This window comes from Dreissena polymorpha, chromosome 13 (assembly GCF_020536995.1).
Source record: "Dreissena polymorpha isolate Duluth1 chromosome 13, UMN_Dpol_1.0, whole genome shotgun sequence".
In the NCBI taxonomy this organism is placed as follows: Eukaryota; Metazoa; Mollusca; class Bivalvia; order Myida; family Dreissenidae; genus Dreissena; species Dreissena polymorpha.
The window spans coordinates 6,478,784-6,502,780 of NC_068367.1; the positions used below are offsets into that span (position 1 = coordinate 6,478,784).

At 34.9% G+C, this 23,997-nt stretch overlaps 3 protein-coding genes across 6 annotated transcripts in view; 1 reads left to right on the forward strand and 2 right to left on the reverse strand.

Annotated features, from left to right (window-relative positions):
• The window catches only part of LOC127854475 (uncharacterized), a 282,308-nt gene extending 259,481 nt beyond the window's left edge, over positions 1 to 22,827 (reverse strand). For 2 of the 3 annotated variants that reach the window (XM_052389530.1, XM_052389527.1), the window contains exon 1: positions 22,724 to 22,827. In XM_052389530.1, coding sequence (XP_052245490.1) covers positions 22,724 to 22,814 — 91 coding nt within the window. In that variant the 5' untranslated portion in view covers positions 22,815 to 22,827. The remainder of the gene's footprint in view (positions 1 to 22,723) is intronic. The other variant, XM_052389528.1, reaches the window with a different exon arrangement.
• LOC127854478 (uncharacterized) lies at positions 3,365 to 4,839 on the forward strand. The gene is made up of 2 exons (XM_052389538.1): positions 3,365 to 3,489; positions 3,721 to 4,839. The coding sequence occupies exons 1-2, from the start codon at positions 3,384 to 3,386 to the stop codon at positions 4,020 to 4,022; spliced, it is 408 nt and encodes a 135-aa protein (XP_052245498.1). The 5' UTR covers positions 3,365 to 3,383; the 3' UTR covers positions 4,023 to 4,839.
• On the reverse strand, positions 15,558 to 21,272 carry LOC127854477 (uncharacterized). Of its 2 annotated transcripts, none has more exons than XM_052389536.1 (4): positions 20,493 to 21,272; positions 17,368 to 17,538; positions 16,609 to 16,757; positions 15,558 to 16,419 (listed from the first exon to the last, which is right to left on the reverse strand). In XM_052389536.1, the coding sequence occupies exons 1-3, from the start codon at positions 20,904 to 20,906 to the stop codon at positions 16,725 to 16,727; spliced, it is 618 nt and encodes a 205-aa protein (XP_052245496.1). In that variant the 5' UTR covers positions 20,907 to 21,272; the 3' UTR covers positions 15,558 to 16,419; positions 16,609 to 16,724. The 2 variants fall into 2 exon arrangements, with proteins under 2 accessions (XP_052245496.1, XP_052245497.1); XM_052389537.1 differs by lacking the exon at positions 20,493 to 21,272 and adding an exon at positions 20,029 to 20,311 and having other exon boundaries at positions 15,564 to 16,419.
• Positions 22,828 to 23,997: the final 1,170 nt, after the last annotated feature.

Consider the following 23,997-nt stretch of genomic DNA (forward strand, 5'->3'; position numbering starts at 1 on the left):
CAAGACTAAGAATGAGTATTTACTTCGAAATACAATATATATCTTCTAATTACAAGTCTGTTCTATATTCATCTTTCACTGTCTAAACATTACTTCCGGGTCGCGAAATTGTTTGACGCGGTGAACAAATATGATTAGAACATGCAACATTTCGACGGACTGAGCAAAAATGAGCGAACTTTTTTACATGAACGAAGCACATCATCTGATCAATTAATTAATAATTATTCGAATGGTATATCTTCTATGATCTTCTATCAGCTTTTTTTTGTAAAATTGCCGTCCCGAAAAATGAGCAATTTTTCGACGTCTGCAAGCGCCAAAATAACTGCATTTTTCATTTTGTTTTCATATGCTGAAGCAAGACCAACAATTTCCCTACAAAATGATACCATAAGCTTATGAATACGAGGAGAGGAACGAGAGAAAATGAATATTAAGAACACCACCTCACGGAGGTCAAAAGTCAAACTTTCAGCTTGACACGCAAAAAAGCGCCAGTTTTTGCTATCTTTCTATGCCAATTACTAAATCATAAAATTGAATTTTCATCTGATTTTTTCATCAAATGCAAGATAAATTATTTATTAAGTAAACACTCTTGTGTTTATTGAAAGATACTTAGATGAATACCCATTTTTTCCACAAAGTTTCAACCACAATTCGCCTACTGAAAAATACAGAATGTAATAAGTCATGTAACTGACATTTTTATACATTTGTACTTTTTTCCATTTTTGTGTTTATCAAGGTGACATACATCAACTGTTCAAATATTAAAGGGATCTTTTCACGCTTTGGTAAATTGACAAAATTGAAAAAAGTTGTTTCAGATTCGCAAATTTTCGTTTTAGTTATGATATTTGTGAGAAAACAGTAATACTGAACATTTACCATGGTCTAATATAGCCATTATATGCATCTTTTGACGATTTTAAAACCTAACAAGAGCGCCGCATGACGGAGCAATATACGCCCGATTCGTGTGCCATTGGAGATGATACACTGATGATTGATGTATTTGTTTTGGAAATAAGCAATATACCCCCATACCACTTTGACGCAGGATAAAAAGTTGTTTAAAAGTTTCGGATGAATACAATTTGAATTAGAGTCCGGACAAAGTGGCCCGTTGAAAATGCACTAATTGACCCTATGACCTAGTTCTTGACCCGACATGACCCATATTCGAACTTGACCTAGATATCAACTAGATGCAACTACTGACCAAGTTTGGTAAAGATCGGATGAATACAATTTGAATAAGAGTCCGGACAAAGTGGCGCTGTTGAAAATGGACTAATTGACCCTATGACCTAGTTTTTTACCTGGCATGACCCATATTCGAACTTGGCCTAGATATCAACTAGATGCAACTACTGACCAAGTTTGGTGAAGATAAGATTTATACAATTTGAATTAGAGTCCGGACAAAGTAAAATGCACTAATTGACCCTTTGACCTAGTTTTTGACCCAGCATGACCCATATTCGGACTTGACCTAGATATCAACTAGATGCAACTACTGACCAAGTTTGGTGAAGATCGGATGAATACAATTTGAATTAGAGTCCGGACAAAGTGGCGCCGTTGAAAATGCACTAATTGACCCTATGACCTAGTTTTTGACCCGGCATGACCCATATTCGAACTTGGCCTATATATCAACTAGATGCAACTGCTGACCAAGTTTGGTGAAGATCGGATGAATACAATTTGAAATAGAGTCCGGACAAAGTGGCCCCTTTGAAAATGCACTTATTGACCCTATGACCTAGTTTTTGACCCGGCATGACCCATATTCGAACTTGGCCTAGATATCAACTAGATGCAACTGCTGACCAAGTTTGGTGAAGATCGGATGAATACAATTTGAATTAGAGTCCGGACAAAGTGATGCCTTCCGCCCGCCGCCCGCCGCCCGCCCGCCGCCCGCCCGCCCGCCAAGGGGTTTCACATAATACGTCCCGTATTTTATACGGGCGTATAAAAATGATAAAGCGTTGCAACGCGAAACGATTGAATAATTTGGAGAGTTCTGTTTTTGTCGTGAAATTTTGTGAAACTACGAAGATTGCTTATATAAGGTATAAAATACGTCAAGTAAGTGTACTCGGCGGAATAGCTCAGCAGGCTAAAGCGTTTTTACTTCAGGACTCTGGCAGGACTCCAGGGGTCACTGGTTCGAAACCTGGTCCGGGCAATGTTCTTTTCCTTTTTTTAAATTTTATTCTTGATTTTTTACTGGAGCTTTTACGATCCAATGTTTACATTTATCGATATAAAGCATTTAATGAATAAGTTAAAAAATGCCAAAATCTGTGAAAAGGCACCTTTAAGTCAACCTTTTTGGTATAAATAATGTTTTTATCATCATTCAAGGTCAAATGTCTTTTTTTTTTGTGCCACCTGATCGAAAGATCGGTGGTATATTGTTTTTGGCCTTTCTGTCATTGTGTGTGTGTGTGGGGGGGGGGGGGGGTGTGGGTGCGTGCGTGTCCCAAAACTTTAACCTTGGTCATAATTTTTGCAATATTGAAGATAGCAACTTGATATTTGGCATGCATGTGTATCTCATGGAGCTGCACATTTTGAGTGGTGAAAGGTCAAGGTCATTCTTCAAGGTCAAAGGTAAAAAAAACAATTTCAAAAACTTTAACCAAAACTTTTACCTTCTTCATAACTTTTGCAATAGACGAATTTCATGTTGCGTAATATTTACCCGGCAGCCATTTTGGAGGCACATGCGCACTGAACATTTATGGTTCAGTTGTCGGGCACAAAGGAGCTGTCATTTGATCGATATCGGTGCGTTGAAAACGACAAAATGGTGATAAAGTGTTCTATTATTGGGTGTTCAAATAGTAAGGACCGTGAAAAGGATCTGCATTATTACAGAATACCATTGATAATAAAGAATCAGGGAGAGGATTGGGAAAAACTAACAGCAGATCGTAGACGAGAATGGTTGGCAAAACTAGGTCAGATTTTTGAAAACAAAAACATCGACAATGTTCGAGTTTGCTCGCCACATTTTGTCAAAGGTAACTTTTAAGCTTTTATCACAAATTGTTTCTATATATAGATGGTAAAATAAATTATAAGCTAACCTATTTGAGATTATACCCCGAGAACATAACGTCATTAGTTTTTGTATTGTTCACTTCACCAAATAATACAATCAATCATGACTAGCAAAACGTATTACTAATACTATTAGAATCATTATTTTATTGTTATTCATATAGATCTAAGTGTTAAGTATTTAGTTAATGTGTTTTAATGAGTGTCTACATTGTATGTGTTCAGGAAAGAAGGCAGAGATGCATTATCGTCTAAATCCTGATTGGGCTCCATCCCTAAATCTCAGAACTTCCAGAAGCATGCAAACGCCACCACCTGTGATGGCTTCTACATCAACAACACCTGCATTATCGCGCTACAACCGTCACATGGAAGGTGCACAGATGTCACAGTTTGCAAGTCTAGGTAATATTTCGTAATATTCATTACATTTCTTAAAATTATAGTTATGGACTTGCATGAAATATACTAATACCATTCACCTATCACATGTCAGTTATTTTCAACTTTGTATTCCTGTTAATAAATTATTGCAAATTTTTCAATCATTTGCAACTTTTTCAATCATTTGCAACACACCAGAATGCCCTGTGTTCTTAAACCAGTAGAAATCTAGATATCTTATAAATATTTCAGTCCATCCGGATGTACTTGACAACATTTCCAATGAGGCGAACAATGCAGCGACGCAGACAGATGTTAACAACCAGTGCCTGCAGGGTATGGAGTATGAGATAAGTGCTCTTCGTGCCGAAAACCAGCACCTGAAGAATCAGTTGTCTGACAAATATTCAGAAAAGGACTTTGAAGGGAATGATCACAAAGTGAAGCATTTGACTGGGTTGTCATCTTATGAAATGCTGATGTTCTTGTTTCAGTACCTGTCACCTTATCTACCTTCATCACTTGTGCTCAGTCAATTTAGAACATTTTCTTGACTCTCATGCGATTAAGGCTGAATTTGTCAGTTATGTTCCTGGCCTATGAATTTGGCGTATCACAATCAACAGTTTCCCGCATTTTTTCAAGTGTGATAGACGTAATGTATTACAAATGTAATCCGATGGTACACTGGCCACAACGGGAAACGGTGCAAAAATACAATGCCGATGCAATTCCGGAAGAATTTTGGACATAAAGTTGTCTCGATTATTGACTGTTTTGAGGTTTTTATAGAAAGACCATCTAACTTGGAGGCTGCTGCCGAATGTTTTAGTGCATATAAACATCACCATACCGTCAAATTCTTAATAGGAATAACACCACAGGGAACAGTGTCCTTTATTACTAAAGCCTGTGGTGGAAGAACGAGTGACGAGTTCATTACAGAACACTGCGGCTACCTAAACAATATTCTCCCCGGTGACCTCATTCTAGCCGACAAAGGTTTTGACATAAGTGCTAGTGTTGGCTCACTTGCAGCGAGCGTTAACATACCAGCATTCACTGAAGGGAAGAAATCAGCTGACGGCTGCTGACCTCGAAGCAACACGGAAGTTAGCGAATGTGAGGATTCATGTTAAGAGAGTGCTAGGAACTGTCCGTCAAAAGTATACGTTTTTAAATGGCACAGTACCTATTCGATTTTTAATGTTCAAAGATGAGAACAATTTCACTATGATTGACAAAATTGCACATGTTTGTTGTGCTTTGGTGAATTTGAATGAATCCATCGTTGATTTTAACTGAAGAACTTTATTTGGTTTTGTAGCCAAATCGAGGCTATGTATTTGCTATGTATGTGTTTGTACTTTTTTGAATAACTTTATTTGTGTATGTGTTTTAATTGATGACAAGCAATAAAGCCTGATTAAAGAACACTAAAAGTTTGTTCATTCAGTCAATACTCAAAAATCCTAAACAATAAACTGTAATATAATGCATTTTATTTTATTTACCTGACATAATCTGTAACAACAACAACAGTTACACAATCTAACATTTAAATGAATAAAAATCTTCATTCAATTAGTTGCAGAACTTAAATGCAATTTAAAATGTATCAATAGAACAATTTTGTATTGTTCTGAGAAAATTAGGCTTAATGCATGTGCATAAAGTGTCTTCCGTGATAAGCCTGTGCAGTACACACAGGCTTATCAGAGATGACACTTTCTGCTTTTATGCTATTTTTAGTTTCAATGAAGTCTCCCCTTACTGAAAATCAAGTTAAGATGGAAAGTGTCGTCCCTGATTAGGCTGTGTGGACTGCACAGGCTGATCTGGGATGACACTTTACTCACATGCATTAAGCCCAGTTTTCTCAGAACAAGGCACAATTCATGAAAAAGACTAGCCAAGCGTTAAGATATGAAACTTTTACATTTGAAATTTTCAGAAATGAAAGTTTAATAAATTTATAAATTAATTCCTGTACTAGTTGTTACATTGGTGTACATGAATGGACTTAACACACACAACTAATCCTTCATGACACGACGCCTCTTAAACATTGGTAACTGCAGACAAACAGGGCAGTACCACTTTCCTTTGGGGGCAGATTCAATTTTAACACACCCATAATGGAACCATTCAATGTCACATGTGCTATTGTCACAGCCAATCATTCGGCCAAACTCCACTTGGTTGCATTATGCAGTATAATTCTTCACTTTGATCAGTCTGTTTGCCCTTTAGTGGCGATTGTGCTGCATAAATGGGTACTGAAACCGTGACAGTGTCATGTTGCAGAGTTGTGAAAACCTTGCCAACTAACTCTGGCAAAATGGCATTCTTGAAAAACAGTTCAGATTTGGCACATATTTCATCAAATAACATCCTGTCAAACGCTATTTTTTCCACAAAAATGTCCTTCGTTTTCCTGACAACAAAATAAGTCATGTCTTTATTTGTAATGCCCATTTGCAACTGGACTTGGTAGTAGTATGCATGGGCTTTATTTAAGCTGAGTTTACCATCATCACTTGATAAGAACTTGCAGTTGTTTTCTTGTGTACATTCAAACCTTATATTAAATGGACATTTAATTTTTACACAAGCAGACCCACAACAAAGGCATGAAACTATTCCATCAGCGGAGGCACCTAGAAATGTTTTTTCAGGACTGATGAAAAGTCTGCTGTCCATCATCGCCACACATTTGTGGTCAGCCACCAAACTTTCAATTAGGCGATCTCGTGCCATTTCTTTGGCTGCCAACCGGTGCGCGGGTAGTTTATACCCTCGTGAAATTCGTCTAACATAGCAACTTGATATTTGGCATGCATGTGTATCTCATTGAGCTGCACATTATGAGTGGTGAAAGGTCAAGGTCTTCCTTCAAGGTCACAGGTCAAAAAAATAATTCAAAGCAGTGCAAATGGGGCATTGTGTTTCTGACAAACACATCTCTTGTTTATGGTAAAAATGGTTAGATTTCACACACCACCCATAATATTCTAGTCAGATCTTGCATGTCATTTTACCAGTTTCTGGTTTAAATGACAAACAACCATGGTCTTTTTGTCTTCCATGAATTAATAAATTTATGAGGGTGACGCTTAATTGTTTCTTCCACTTAGTAACGGTTGTTTGCAAATCGTTGTCAGCATGTTGTTCGGGATTTTCAGGCTTTGACATGTTCACATTTTTCCACCTTGATACAATTTCTTAATTCAAACATAAGAAAACAAAATCACCTGTAATTATACAAAATCGCTGTTACACTTACAATATGTGCGTGTTCGTTTAAATCTGACTCCCAGCTGTTGTTTTGTTTTCTCTAAAAAGTAGTGAATTATCTATTATGTATGCACATACGTGCATGAGGCATAGACTTACTGACTCTTGCTAAAAAGCAGAGAACAATGCAACTGTCGATATTTATCTGTTGACTTCCACAAGGAAGGCGGAAAATCCAGATTTTCACCGAGGTTCTTGTGGACCAATCAAAAGCAATTTAATTAATCAGCATGTAAAATAATATTATATCGTCCAAAAAAGTACGTAGTGTTCAATAAATATTTTAAACTTTATGGGAAAACCTGAAAATATTCCATTGGACGTTTTGGTCCTACAAGTAAGCAAGAAATATCTTAAAAAGATATTCCGCGTGTATTTTCTGTACCACTAATCGTAAAAAATTGTTCTGTTACAGTAAAACGTTTGTGGGTTATAACATTTCGTGTCAGCAGAATATTATAATCCAAACTTGACATGTTCTTTAATTACACCATGTATATCATACCAAACTTTATATTTTGTTGTTTCCTTTCCTGAGTTAATTAGTGCTGCAACAATACGCCAAAAACCGTATTGCAATATATTGTCAGTTCAAAAACCCGTATTGCAATATCTCGCAATATATTGCTAACTTGTACCAAAATTATAACTTGCCAATTACCCGATAATCCCATACATTCCAATTTTAAAGCAAATTCTGGTAAATATTTACTATAAATGTGCTCAAGAATAATAAGAAACACAAACATTCGCAAATTTTCTTAAGTATCAAATACATTTTTGCAATAGTTACTATTTAAAGATGTGATGAAATAACGTCCAACCGGGGCGTTTTTCCCACTGAACAAGCGTAATTCAGCTGACGTGATGTTCCAGTTTTTATACAACACAAAATACACCCATACTTTCCATGCGACGTTCTACATGTCTGTATAATTTTCGCGCGCTTTTTATTGAGACAAAGGATAAAGCACTTTTTATTTGACGCTATAATTTTTTATTGTCGCGTTAGCATTCAAATTTGGAAGCGTGTTTCCGAAATTCGGATTACAAATAATGCTCAAATCAGAATCGAACGAAACATTTACAGCTGTGCGCAATTAATTCAATGATAATCTGTTCAAAAGCATCGAATGAATGCTCCCATGTAACAACGCTACTCCGTATAATACACTTTTTAGAATGCTATTTTTACGTAAAAAATAATTTACACTGCTTTGTTTTGTTTACCTTTTTATCATTATTTCGGATGGCTTTTCTGGACGAAATGTGAATGAATTTTTGTAAAATTTTCGTACCGGTTTGATGAAAATATATACCGTTATACCGGTATATTGTTGCAGCCCTAGAGTTAATGGTGTCATGTGTACGGTCGTGATTTCACATGCGCATATGCATAAACATATAATTTTTTCCTTTTGATTGTTTTTTCTCTTATTCAATAAGCTTAGGCATGTTTGTTTGTTAAGTATGGCAATAATTTCATGATGATTCTTGAAAGTAGGTATGAACACATAGCCAGACCCATGTCGGAAGAGCACTTGAATACGTGAGTTCGCCCATGAACACATGGTAAGGTTAACCTAATCTCCGCAATATGATCTAATATGTGTTGAAAAACAGCACACAATATTCAACAAACAAATGAATTATCAAACATAGTATGTGAACTGATGTGGCTCTGTAATTTCTGTTTGAAAAGTTTATTAAAAATATGCAAAATGAGAAAGCACGCAGTATGCTTCTATGCTGCATACAATACTCTCTTTAACGTTTACAAATGGCAGGTTCGAAATAATGTTTTCTTTACACTCATGATCACTTTAAACATTAATTACACACATTATATTCGCAATTTATTTACAGAATCACGACAAATGTCAAATACAATACAGAAAATACATAGTTGTTTATAGATCTATAAACATATAATGTATTGAATATAACTGATTTAAAATTCCGTAATTACTCTATGTTTTCAGACACTTAAAAATAATTATTTTTTTCGTGTCCGAAAACTTAGATACGAAAAATATTCAAAAAATACAGGTGTCCGAAAACTTAGAGTCGAAAATTAAAGTGTCCAAAAATAGCGTCAATTGTATCAACGACTACCGGTAATAGCACGCGGTTGTAAAATACCATTCCGTATAGTATAAATTACAGTTATATATGTTTGCACTGCATTTTAAACAATTTTAAATGCTTAATTTATTTGACAGAAAGTTACTACATGGTTGTTCTTTGACCAACAAGTTCAAAGATGAGCATGTGATGTACCGATACTCGCTAGTATCCCTTCCCAAATAAGTGTGTAAAACTCGAGTTTAACACGGGTTTTATCCGTAGTAAACCAAGCGGTATTGGCAGTTGGTTTTTAGTGGGTTTTGGTATGTTGGTTTTTGTGAGTTTTGGTAAGTTGGTTTTTTCTGTGTTTACCCTTCTCAAAAAAAGTGTGTGAAATGTACGTTTTACGTACATTTTGCGTGTGTTAAACGTGGCGGTATTGGCACTGCGTTTTTTGTGCGCTTTTTCTTACCGAGTGAGTTTTTAACAAAAACAAACAAACAAGAAAATGTGCGCTTTTTGTGGATAAATGTGCGCTTTATGTTCGTTAAACGTGCGCTTTTTATAAGTGTGTTCAATGTGCGCTTTTATGTGCGTTAAATGTGCGTTAAACGTGCGCTTTTTATATAAGTGCGTTTTTGACTACCATTTATGTGTGTAAAATGTGCGCTTTTCAGTGCGTTAAATGTGCGCTTTTTGTGAGTTAAATGTGCGCTTTTTTTATTTAAAAAGCGCACATTTAACTCACAAAAAGTGCAGTTATAACCCACATAAAAGCGCACATGTGTGTTAAATGTGCGCTTTTATGTGCGTTAAATGTGCGTTAAACGTGCGCTTTTTACAAGTGCGTTTTTTATTGCCATTCATGTGTGTAAAATGTGCGCTTTTAAGTGCGTTAAATGTGCGCTTTTTGTGAGTTAAATGTGCGCTTTTTTATTTAAAAAGCGCACATTTAACTCACGAAAAGCGCAGTTATAACCCACATAAAAGCGCACATCTGTGTTAAATGTGCGCTTTTATGTACGTTAAATGTGCGCTTTTTAAATAAAAAAGCGCACATTTAACGCACGTTAAGCGCAGTTATAACCCACACAAAACGCACAATTTACGCACATGAATGGCAGCAAAAAACGCACTCACAAAAAGCACACATGTGCGTTAAAGGTGCATCTTTTGCCTTAACAGTTGATTCAATTATATGCTGTTAAAAGGTTTTTTTAAATTCAGATATGCAATAAAAACCAATAATTATATAAACATATATACAGGGGTTTTTCTGCCTATTTTGGGAAAAGGAGTCTGACCAAATTGGGAATTTTTTATCGACAAAATTGGTCATTTTGGGAATTTTTGCTTCGATGAAACGGCTCATTTGGGAAAAAATTGTGAATTAATCATGCTTAAATAATTCAGTGGTTTAACAAATAAATTTGTTTTTATTTGGGTATTTTGTCTTCTTTATGTAAACAGATGCAATATTGGGCATGTTCAACTTTAATTCAATTACTGCAGTTTTATTTTTCAGTTACAGTTACACTCTGTGATAAGAACTGAACAGTCAAATCCTTATAGCAAATATTTTTGACCAAAACAAACACTGGTTAGTCACATAAGTTATAAGACACTTCATTCTTAAAAATTTTGGAAATTGGGAAAAAAAATATAATTTCGGTTTGGGATCGGGTCCGTTTGCTTTGGGAGTGCCTCCGTTGTCCGGAGGCGCAGACAGTGCTGAAAAACCCCTGATATATTTGTGTATTTTAATAATTACAAGATAATTCAATTTTATACTTTAATGTACACCAACATTTTTTAACATACATGAGTAATTAAATATTAATGGCAATTTGATGAAATAAATATAAACACAATTTGATTATAAATAAACAAAAAATAAAAACATACTATAATAACATGTACAGTATATACACACGAACAGCTATATACATAAGAAAGATGCATATCAATCAAGGCCTGTCAGCATTTCTTTGAGGCAGCGGAGTGCAGCTCTCATCTTTCTCTCCAAGTCTGCCACCAGCCGGTCAAACTTCTTTGCAACTATTATACTGTCATGGCCTTTGCGCGATGCGTCTCGTGCATGATCTCATTTGATCAGATCCTGAAAGATATTTTATAATGTAAGTGTTGAATATTGCTGTTATGGTAATCTTGTTGCTATAAAAATTATAAATTTAAATCAAAACTAGTTTGTTTGCTTGTTGTTTTTGGTTGTTTATTTTGCAATTTTAATCCCCTGATCACATGTGACTTTACGCTTTTCATAAATAAATACGTTTGATAGAAAATACTGTTCGAAAATGTACCAAGATACGTGGTCTCATTTTGCTGTGTGGACTGGTCGGAAGTGTGACACCTTTAAAATGCAATAACCAGTACCCTGTATAGTTTTACCTCTAAACAAATCCAGCTTTTCTTGGTCAAGGAGAGGGCGCGGTTTTCCCACTCCTGTTCTCCTCATGTCGGCCAGCTTGTGCAGGGTAAAACCTGGTATTCAAGTTCATACATCAGGTAGTCTCTCTTTTGCTCCCTTTTTTGGCAGGCGATGCGATGATGCACATTTTTTCCAAAGGATCTTCTGATCAATGTAAATTTCACGGTCACCATGGGGTTTAACCTTTAAATTAAATAAAAGTTCTCATTTAATATGGGGGAAAAATCTGTTCATTAATGACCAAAAATAGGTATAAATAACTTAAAGATGACAATAACCATAAAATATAGCCATAATAATTCAAATGGTGTTGTTTTTCTTTAAAATTGCATTACATTTACTCATCCATTTACATTTCCCAGTGACAATACATAAATATGATAATGATCATAATTAATTCAATAAACTAAATAAACTGAGGAGCTGCGCCATGAGCGCATGATACGCCCGTCGTTCGCCAATGAAGTAGTAAGGTAATAAATAACCCTTTGAATCATTTTTTTACTTCAGTTTATTTGTATTTGAATACATGGTTTATTTTATAAGTACATGAGCATGGAGCGCCGTCTCCTTGACATTCATACCATATCTTTTTTTGAGTATATGTATGCATTTCTTTAGAGGATATGGAGTTGAAGTAAACCTGTTATAGATATTTTGACCAATAATAAAAGAGAAATGTAGATGGGTAAGTGGTAGTGTACAATCGGAATAGAAAAAAGCTCACCTTGTTCAATTTTTGACGAACAAAGTCCCATAACTCTGGAACGACAATTCAGAATTCCGTCAAAAACGAAAGGGGATCAGGGTTTATCAATATTAAGATTGTGTTGAAATTTGAAAAAAATCCATCGAAGGATATTTGAGCTACAGTAGGACATTCAATGAAATCACGAAATTTTGATGAACAAAGTCCCATAACTCTGGAACGACAATTCAGAATTCCGTCAAAAACGAAAGGGGATCAATTTGAAAAAAATCCATCGAAGGATATTTGAGCTACAGTAGGACATTCAATGAAATCACGAAATTTTGACGAACAAAGTCCCATAACTCTGGAACGACAATTCAGAATTCCGTCAAAAACGAAAGGGGATCAATTTGAAAAAAATCCATCGAAGGATATTTGAGCTACAGTAGGACATTCAATGAAATCACGAAATTTTGACGAACAAAGTCCCATAACTCTGGAACGACAATTCAGAATTCCGTCAAAAACGAAAGGGGATCAGGGTTTATCAATATTAAGATTGTGTTAAAATTTGAAGAAAATCTGTCAAAGGATATTTGACGTAGCGTACGACATTAACAGACGGACGGACGGACAGACGGACGGACGGACAGACGCGGGGTATACCATAATACGTCCCGTCATAGACGGGCGTATAAAAACTGTTCAATTTGAAAAAAATCCATCGAAGGATATTTGAGCTACAGTAGGACATTCAATGAAATCACGAAATTTCGACGAACAAAGTCCCATAACTCTGGAACGACAATTCAGAATTCCGTCAAAAACGAAAGGGGATCAGGGTTTATCAATATTAAGATTGTGTTGAAATTTGAAAAAAATCCATCGAAGGATATTTGAGCTACAGTAGGACATTCAATGAAATCACGAAATTTTGACGAACAAAGTCCCATAACTCTGGAACGACAATTCAGAATTCCGTCAAAAACGAAAGGGGATCAGGGTTTATCAATATTAAGATTGTGTTAAAACTTGAAGAAAATCTGTCAAAGGATATTTGACGTAGCGTACGACATTAACAGACGGACGGACGGACAGACGGACGGACGGACAGACGCGGGGTATACCATAATACGTCCCGTCATAGATGGGCGTATAAAAACGAATGCAGAATTGAAAATACGAACCTGTTACAACAGACTGTTCTTCAGTATTCCAAAAATACAGGCAGTTGTTGAACTAGACCATATCACTTTATATGTCTTTAACCACCCACTTTTAATCTCCTTTGCAACAAACTTATTTTTGATTTACACATTGTAGTAAATACACATTTTTTTCATCACACAATACTTCATGCTGAAAGTATTTCAAGGCATTTTACACTAGAATAATAAGTCTTAATTCTAGCTTAAAGTCAGTTGCTGATGCTGCTTGTTTTCAAAAAATAACTTCCTATCTGTGGTTCTCAAATAGATGGTGCCTGAACAAATCAAAAGTATATCAACACCCCTTAGTTAGGCTTAGATGGAGGACTGATAGGGACTGGCTATTCTCTTATCTGATTCCATGCTGTGTCTAAGCCAAAAATTGCATAATTTGAGAAATACTGATAAGGCAGTCATTTCAACACCAAAATATTTATTGAATAATACACAGTACCCTTAACACATTATATTTAATTGTAAATATTTAAATATAGCATGCTGAATGGTTTTAGCAAATAATATTAATAGTTTAAATATTATTTTAATTGCCTTTTAAAATGTATGTTTATGGTCAATGTGGTAGACATTAATTGTATTAGGGTATAAATATCAGTATAAGAAAGTTCAAATACTTATTTATGTTGAGGAAATATAATTGATACTATCAAGCCCACAAAATACTTTTGACACTTTCAATATTTTTAATTAGTTACACACAATCTGATTTAGGTGGAAATTTTTAGAAATGTTTGAGATTAAAACGTAAGCAATAGGGTATGCATTGAAATTGTATGATAAAGTATGTAAACATTAAACAGGTTAATATGGACAACCAGTAATTATTCAAACTGCCCCTTATATTATTACAGGTTACTGAGTTATATGTCTATGTTTATTCATTTGATGTAAATAAATTGTTAGAGCCTGCAACAATTTTGTTTCTTGTTCAATTTCTGTACAACATTTGCTAAACGGTTGTTAAAGACGCACTTTTTAAGAAGTGTGTTAAACATGTGTCTTTTTTAGATACATCCGTTTAAAACAGATCATTATGATAAAAACGCACTTATGAAATAAAAAACTAACTTATGCTTAAAAAAGACGCACATCAAAATAGAAAAACGCACTTTTGTGAGAAAAAACCCACATCTGCAAACCTTAAAACACACTTCTTAGATAAAAAACGCACTTCCTAAATAAAAGACGCACTTCTTAGATAAAAAACACACATTTTGCTCACATCTACACTCAAAAGCGCACTTACAGATGAAGAAAACACACAAAAAACGCACTTCCTAAATAAAAGACGCACTTCTTAGATAAAAAACACACAATTTGCTCACATCTACACTCAAAAGCGCACTTACAGATGAAGAAAACACACAAACAAAGCACTTTTTCACTAAATAACGCACTTGAAAAGAAAAAACGCACAAAAAGCGCACTTAAATGCACTTTTGAACACTGAAAACGCACATATTAACAAAAAACACACAATTAAAGATCAACGGACCCGATTAAAAAATCCTGAAATACACCAATATTATGGGAGATTATAACGTTTAAATGCATTTCCATATCATAATTCGATTAAAACCATCGTATTCAGCGAGTATACAGCCGATAACTATGCCGATTTTTCGCACTTCGTGATCGAGTCGACATTTTTGTTTCAACCGGAAGTGACGTATGAGTTAACCACTTGCTACGAGTTCATAACAAAGGAAACGGTATCAGCTTTTGTCTTTTTAAAGTTCGTCATATAACGTGTTTTTATTTTTCATAGTACACATCCACAGGACATCGCATCTTGACTTTTTAAGTATTTAATTATAATTTAATCAGGCAAATATAATTGACACATTGAAAAGATATAATTATTCGCTGAAACTGATCGACGTACGAATGCCAGTCCAAATTTACTAACCGTTCAAGTTCAACACTTCAACAACGTACTAGTTGAAATAAATAATGTTGATTTGAAATGAATAATTCTTACGTAAATGGTCGTGTCATTTAATACTAAATGACCGAGAATAGATGTTTTATTTCTTTTGCTAGTATCCTGACATGGCCATTTTGTTGAAACCCGATGTGTTCCCTGCACACGATTTTTTATTTATGGTAAATTGATCTCATGTATGTCGACATTCACTTCAAAGTTTGAATGATCTCATTTCTGTTGTTTTTTAATAAATATTTTTTAATAATTAGTCTTGATTTTATATAAATATGACGCAATTGAATTTTTCTAAACTCTCCACGAGCGAGGTGACTTAATATTATTAATGAGAAATAGCATGTCAAATTTTTACTCTCGATGTTTTTGAAATGGAGAAAACATTCCAATACAACAATATATATGTTGCATACAAGTTTATTGCAACATCTAAAAATATAAATTACCACAGACACAACAACAGAACAACTTGTAACCTGACGACAAGTTTTAGAAAACTGGACGGAATAAGTAAATGAGCTTTACTAGCACAATGTTGCAATACAACTTGTCATGGAGTCAAATTAAGTACCCTTAACAAAATGACTTTTAAAACATCTTTTACAGACCAATACTATCACACAAAAACACTACATGGTCCCAACATTTAAAAATAAAGGTGTTGACATTAACATTTTTATACTAACAGTATAGCACACAATGGGAAAACTATTATTACAGCATATTTGTCAAAATAATACATTCACATTTTTCAAAAAAATAACTGTAGTTGCTATGTTAATTTGAAACAATACGTGATCAGTGCTTCAGCTAGGTTCTAATTTGTCAAAAGGACACATTCGTAGACATTGTCATATAAAACTTGGGGCATTTCATGTGTTCACGTCGAGTCTGCACAGTCTTATCAGGGACACAGGCTAATATGGGACGAGATATTTTGCGCACGCTTTGTCCCATCTTTCCAGCGCGAGGATTTTTTAAATTAATTACAAACATATATGGCACAGGCTAATCTGGGATGACACCTTACGCACGTACACTTAACCCAGCTGGAGCAATACATGACAAATGGCATGCCAAGTTGTTTCCAATTACTGTAATTAATTAAACCTAGAGCGGTGCAACTGCACTGCTTCATTCTTTAAAATTTTCTTCGCAGATGATGCTAATGGTGGTGGAGAGAACAGAATGGAAGAAGATGCCTGCTTAGCAATCCGGGTGCTCTTGAACTGTTGTTTTAATTGCAGCAATTCAACCATGAGCTCTGTGACATAATCTGAAAAAAGCATCAACAATTTATTTTTTACTACTTGGTTAAACTATGCACATTGAACAAATAAATAAAAATACACATATTATGCATAAAAAACAACAACAACAGTCAACTTAGTCAGTTTCACTGTTAGGTTTTTGTATATTATATATTAGAATGCCAATTTTCTATTTTGCTTAGAAGGACCATTACCATAATTGCAGGCCTCTTTGACAGGTTTCACGACATGGTGTCCCGCCTTGTACTTTGGATACGAAATCCTGTAGCGCTTTTCGCCGTTCTTCGTCTCTGCATGTTTCCTGTGCGCATTAGAAACGGAATGCAGGGCTGCCAGATGCAATCTGGATTACAAAAAATAGCCTTTAATCACAAATTATATCAACAATTACTATTTCATATAACAACAAGGCATCATAGGATGACATATGCCCCCTTTTTCCAAATTTGTCTAAACCTAAACGCAAAGTGTTTTTCCACATTTTTCGAAACCTAAACGCAAAGTGTGACGGAATTTCAGACAGACAGACAGACGGACAGTGCGATCACTATATGCCCACCTTCACGGGCATAAAAAGGAACTAAAATCATTTTCACAACTAATGCATATTTATTATGGACATATGCTCATGGGCACTTGATGGTTTATGAACTGCAAATGGCAATGTTTATTAGTCAACTAGGATATTAATTTTACTCAAATTAAAGATCATATTTTTGGTTGTTAGAATTTCCGCAACCAATGCCGAATGTAAAAAAACCCAAACCGCATCATAATCAAATGTTGTTCTCATTAAACTTGCACAAATATTTATCAATCGTGTAGGAAATAAACTAATTTTTGCCTTAAAGTTGTAGTTTTATAAAGTATTACCACTGGACTATGAAAGACAAAAACAACATGCCTGCGCTAGCTCTTCTGTAGATATAATATTAATCGATCACAATTCATACCTCTGTTTCATTGCTGCGTATGAAAAGCAGAAAATTTTGGCGCAAATTGGCAGACCACCTTGTGTTGAGCCTCCAGCATCGAGGTCTGTTCAGCTGGTGACAGCATGCGAATGTCAGAGAGAAGACGCTTGCTTCCGATGACCAACAGTAATTCCTTGTGCGCCTTCGAGCCTAAAGACAAGTAATAGTCCAACTTTCATGGCAACACATGTCATTGAACAAAATTTCATAATCATTTCATTTACATTAATCGGATGTTAAATATATAATCCGATAAATGTAAATGAAACAAGGGTTGTTTGTAAAACATGCATGCCCCCCATATGGGCTGTCCGTTGTGTGAATATGTTTTTTGTCACTGTGACCTTGTCACTGTGACCTTGACCTTTGACCTAGTGACCTGAAAATCAATAGGGGTCATCTGCGAGTCCCGATCAATGCACCTATAAAGTGTCATGATCCTAGGCAAAAGCGTTCTTGAGTTATCATCCGAAAATCATTTAACTATTTCGGGTCACCGTGACCTTGACCTTTGACCTTGTGACCTCAAAATCAATAGGGGTCATCTGCGAGTCATGATCAATCTACCTATGAAGTTTCATGATCCTAGGCATATGCGTCCTTGAGTTATCATCCGAAAACCATTTTACTATTTCGGGTCACCATAACCTTGACCTTTGACCTAGTGACCTCAAAATCAATAGGGGTCATCTGCGAGTCGTTATCAATCTACCCATTAAGTTTCATGATCCTAGGCGTATGCGTTCTTGAGTTATCATCCGGAAACCATTTTACTATTTGGGGTCACCGTGACCTTGACCTTTGACCTAGTGACCTCAAAATCAATAGGGGTCAACTGCAAGTCATGATGTGTTCTAAAAACACTGTATTATGTGAATTGAGAATAAGACATCAAACAGGGAATGGACATCATTTTGGTGATTTTCTCAAACAAAACTATTCATTTCATGATCTACATTTATTTTTGCAATATAGTATTAGTATCTTTAATTAAAGCTTTATACCGGTAAGCAATTTTCCATGACTATTTCATTAAAAATGGTTGTTGTTTTTTTTTCATTTTAACTGTATTTTAAAACTGTGTCCATGCGCAGCATTATAGCTCATTTCATGAGGATTTGTTTTTTAATTAATAAAAAAATCAAGTTTTGAAGAAATGTATTTAAATGATGCCAGTATTTATGCAAGTATCTGTTTTAATTATAATTTGTCAAACTAAATAAATACAATATATATAAAAAAAATATCCCAATTAAAATAATACAGTGTTTAAATTAAAAGAAAGCATAAAGACAAAAGACAAGAATAAAAGTGTAGATTGTTGTTCTAAATTAAAATGTTATTTATATTTTTTGCTGTTGTTCAAAATTAAAATGTTATATATATTTTTTGCAATTTATTTCCTATTCTATTTATAAATACTGTTCTATCTACTAGTGCAGTATGTTGTATATTCAGTTGTTATGATTACTGCAGTCTGATAATCTGCTTGTTTTATTACTGTCTGTGCCAAATACAATTGATAACAGTAGATCACTGATAACAATACTTGACTTTACAGAAACAAAGAGGACCATCTATTTTATGACACCAGCTTGATTTATGGCAGCTGTAGGGTGGTAATACACCACAATCTGCCAACTTGGTGCCTTGTTGGCATGGTGATTTGCAAAAATTCAGCTAGTTTAGTGACCAACTTATTTTGTACAGAAACCACCTAATTGAAGCAACTTTATAAATAAAATATAAAAATGATAACCCGAAAAAAGCTTATTTAATTTTACACATATTAAAATGCTGTCATTTATTTTCTACAAGATTTGTAACACAAAATTGTAAAATAAAGTAAACTTTGTATTCATAATAGTAAAACTACATGTTTTTCTTTTTTCCACTTCAGAAATTAATCAAACAACACATCTTTAGTACATTGAATGCTATAATGAAATCTCAAAATGGCTAAAGCCCATAAGGAGCAAAATGAGTTTATTACACTGAAAACTGTTTCCAATGCAATTAATGCATGTAACAATATTAATTTGAAAATATAACATTTATTCAGTCTTAAATTATAAGCCAGACATCCCGGGTCTGGTAAGATGTTATTTGGGCTTCTAGAAATTAATAATTTATATAGTCAGGCTATTGGATTTTTCTCCTGTTTCTAATATAGAACAATGATTTTGGCTAAAAATATTACCCTGAAGACTGAAATTGAACTGTTATTTAAATTATCATGGCACTACCAGTAGCCTAAATGGCCATCAGCTACTAAGTACTAGAATCAGTTGCTGTTCAATTTATGAAAACACAAAAAAATCAAGATGCATTTTATGATTCACACTACATGAAGAATAAATGGTATATAAATAATAAAACACCTGTCGGCTACTAATTCAAATTTCTTTTTTATTCTTTTAACAGTTAAATGGCACACTATTTCTAACTTATCATCTCTTTTTCTAAACCAGCATTAATACATTATTGGAAGTCTGAATGTATTTACTAAAAAGCCCTTGCGTTTTCACATTTTAAACAATAAAAAGATAAGCAACACATTATTAATTGAATTTTTGGTAAATAGGTAGAAAATATGGCTTGTCAGCAACTGCTTTACATTAGAACTTGAGCTAAATTAACCGTGGTGGAAAACAGTAAGAGGTCACGGTGGTGTAGTGGATGCGGTGTCCGTCTAGCGATCGGGAGTTCCTGGGTTCGCTCCCTACTCAGGGAGCTTTCTCATTATCTCCTCCATAGACACCAAGTACTGGTTCTTCCCAGGAAATGGACTCAACAGTGTCCACTGCTTGAAATGCTAATTGTGTCGACTAGCAGTATATTTAGATAGATACACATTTGTATTAAGATCGAAATGTGTCGATTTCAAACTGATGCCTGTCAAAACACTTACAATAAATAATTAGATCTTGCCGTACTGCCAAAGTCAGTTTGGTTACTAGCTGCTAACTATTCTAACTACATACAATGATTTTTAATTCAAAAGTATTTTTTACATTGTCAGTGTTTGAGCTTTTTGAAATAACATAGAACTTGTGGTATTAAGATGCATATCTGATCATTGACCTTATTAATTAAGTTCTTACCGTTTTGCGATTTCTCTTGGAAAAAGCACCATAGTTGTCACGTTTCCGTTTGGGGGCTCCTAACTCGTCTGGCCTTAGGGCTTTCGGCTGTAATGCCTTGAAGTTGTCCGTGTGAGGGAACAAAGTTGGCACTGCATCAGGATGCAGCGACAGTCTCATCCCAAAGCCCGCACTCGCCATCACACTCGGGGTGGGGGGGTGGACAAAGCACTTATCCTCAAAATGTTTTATGCAGAGTTTTGCATATTTGCTTGGCGTAAAGTCCACCACCTTTCCGTCGATAATCCTTCGTGAATTCACGGCTAGAATCCATTTCCGCTTAATACTTTCGTCCTTTGAGAAGCCGAAGAATCCTTTCTTCTCCGTTTGCTTTTCAGAACGAGCATTGCAGCCAAACGCTGCACATTGAACCATCTTATAAATCAGTAAATCCTCAATGTCATGTAAAAGTTCGACTCGTAATCAACACAAAAGAGATTATAAATTAAGTATATGCAAGTGAATGATCAACACAGTCTTGTAATCCTTGAAGTTTTGAGGGAAATTTGCATGCTTCAGTGCATACTGTACATAACATGGGAATATTCGTCATGCGCAGTGGTGCACACATACGTCATCGGGGTAAAATAGCGGCGGAAATTGCCGAACGCGTTACGGAAATTCCCGATCATCAAAATCATCGTTTTTTTAGCTCTAACTTTTTTTTTTAATTTTATTTTTTTACTTTGTTGTTATAATATGGTATTACTTTATAAAATATGAACAGTTAGTCAGATTTCTTCTGTTGACCTTTAACGCACTTTTAAGTGCGCTAAATGTGTGTTTTGGTAGAAAGTGCGTTTTTATTTGACAAGGGTAAAGTGGGTATTTTTACCAACTTGGTTAAAACTGAGTTAAACACAGAAAAAACTCACTTGTTACACATATGTGGGTTTTGGTAAGCTGGTTTTTTGTGAGTTTTGGTATGTTGGTTTTTTGTGAGTTTCAGTATGATGGTTTTTTGTGAGTTTTGGTAAGTTGGTTTTTTCTGTGTTTAAAGTGGGTATTTTTACCAACTTGGTTAAAACTGAGTTAAACCAGAAAAAACTCACTTGTTACACATATGTGGGTTTTGGTAAGTTGGTTTTTTGTGAGTTTTGGTATGTTGGTTTTTTGTGAGTTTCGGTATGTTGGGTTTTTGTGAGTTTTGATAAGTTGTTTTTTTCTGTGTTTAAAGTGGGTATTTTTACCAACTTGGTTAAAACTGAGTTAAACACAGAAAAAACTCACTTGTTACACATATGTGGGTTTCGGTATGTTGTTTTTTTTAGTTTTGGTATGTTGGTTTTTTGTGAGTTTCGGTATGTTGGTTTTTTGTGTGTTACAAAGACTCACAAAAACCAACATACCAAAACTCACAAAAAAACAACATACCAAAACCCACAAAAAACCAACATACCAAAACTCATAAAAAACCAACATACCAAAACTCACAAAAACCAACATACCAAAACTCACAAAAAAAACAACTTAAACACACTTCTGTCTACAAAAGTGTGTTTAAGTTGGTTTTTGTGAGTCTTTTGTTCGCTTAAGGGATCATAAAATTTTGCTTGTCTGACCTGTAACCTTTGTAAAAAAATATATTTACACCTTTATGGTAAAAAGGGTATTTGAGATAAAATCACAACAGATCATTACAAGCCCCATGTGATTAAAAAGAAAAGGCACACACAATTTGCAAAAAAATATGTTTAAAATATGCACCCTCCCCTGTTGAGCCCCCCCTCTGAAAATTTTCTGGATACGCCTCTGTCTGGTAAAATAGATGTTTGTAGATACAAAATGCTCGTTTTTATTATCGTTTTGTATTGGTACCATTTTAGTGTTCGTGTGTCATATGAATAGATAGACCTATATTCGCAGGAAATTAAAATGGAATTTATTGTGTCACAAATAAATAAAAACGAGCATAATGTATCTACACAAATCTGTGTAATCATACAACATCCTGCGTTGAAATTGTGGCTCTAGCTATATTGAACACTAATTGTTAAGGTGTTAACTTTATTTTACGAAATTCTGTACGAAAGTTTCGTTGATTTTGAGTGTTATAGAAACTTTAAAAAGTTTGAGCTTGTTGAGTTTAGCAGAAAGTTCAACATATAAGAATACGAACCTTTTACAGTTCTCTGTTTGTTTCTACTAATAAAACTTTATTACTTTACTTTATCTCATCACAACGTTCTTACCTAATTTGATTGCAATTACTATGTTCTTAAAATCAATGTTTTTCTTCTTTTTAATCATTTTTATGCCACGTTGCAGACGAAATAGCGCCATGTATAATACAATGTTATAAAATTAGGTCTGAAGGTTATCATACACTAATCATCCTTCATCAGTACGAACTTCTCACTGTCCGTCTTACGGCTGTTTCGGTATCTAGATCAATAGTGTACTATATCGAGAATAACTGTTATGCCTTTTACCACAGTTATGAATTCGCACTTTAATTAATTATGGGATTTCTTTTGTAGAACGCAAGTTAAGTACATGTATGGTTTTGTAAACTTACGCACACAAAATCAATTATACATGTGATATCTTAGAAACATTGGTCATTTAGCTATACCGTCGGTTTTTATGAAATTCAAGTGTAATAATTTTTGCATATTTGCGTTTACTTATTAAAACACTAGTTGAAAACAGTGTTCATTTAATAGTATTTTTTTTATTCCACACCCTTACTTAAATCGTCGTGTCAAAGACAAACCATACATATTCTAGATGATGGGTAGAACGTCAGTTCGCGATTTGATTTTTGCTTCGTACTTGATATACAGGGGCGATGTTTGCATTCCGCCAGTCGGTTGGTAGTTTGCCTTACTCCAAGGATTTGTGGAAGATATATTGAATGGCTGGGATTTGTTCAGCTGCACAGCTGACTTCAATTTTAGATACCGTCTTTTGAAACGTTCAAACCAGAGATAAATTTCTGTACGCATTCCTTCGTTATATAATCAAAGCGCTGAAGGCACTGAATTTTTTTCCACGGCCGTTAATCACGCGCGCCACCTCTTTTTTGAGATGCATTAATAAATGAGCCAATTCAACTTCCGCGGTGGCGCTCAGGCCCGGACGTTTTAAAATTTAACGGATAATTTTACAGGATGATTAGGTATAATACGTTTTCAACACATTTCGCAATATTGTAAAAAAAAATAGGCCAATGTAGTGCGATTCAACGAATATCTACATCTACATCTACATCGTTACGTTGATCTGTCAGACCTGACAATCCTTCAACGGTGCGCTAAGAGAAAGAGATTAAACAGAAAAAAGTAAAGGTAGAAGTATAGAATCGACGGAGCGACATAAAGATACAGGCAGAAATAAGGAAAGTTTTATCAGCTGCTTTCGATTCATCAAGGCTGACCTCTCCGGCTTCCGTGGCGGTTAAGGGGCACTAGGCCCCGCCGGTACAGCCCGAACCCATCATTTGAATTTACTTGCAGCTGGAAGA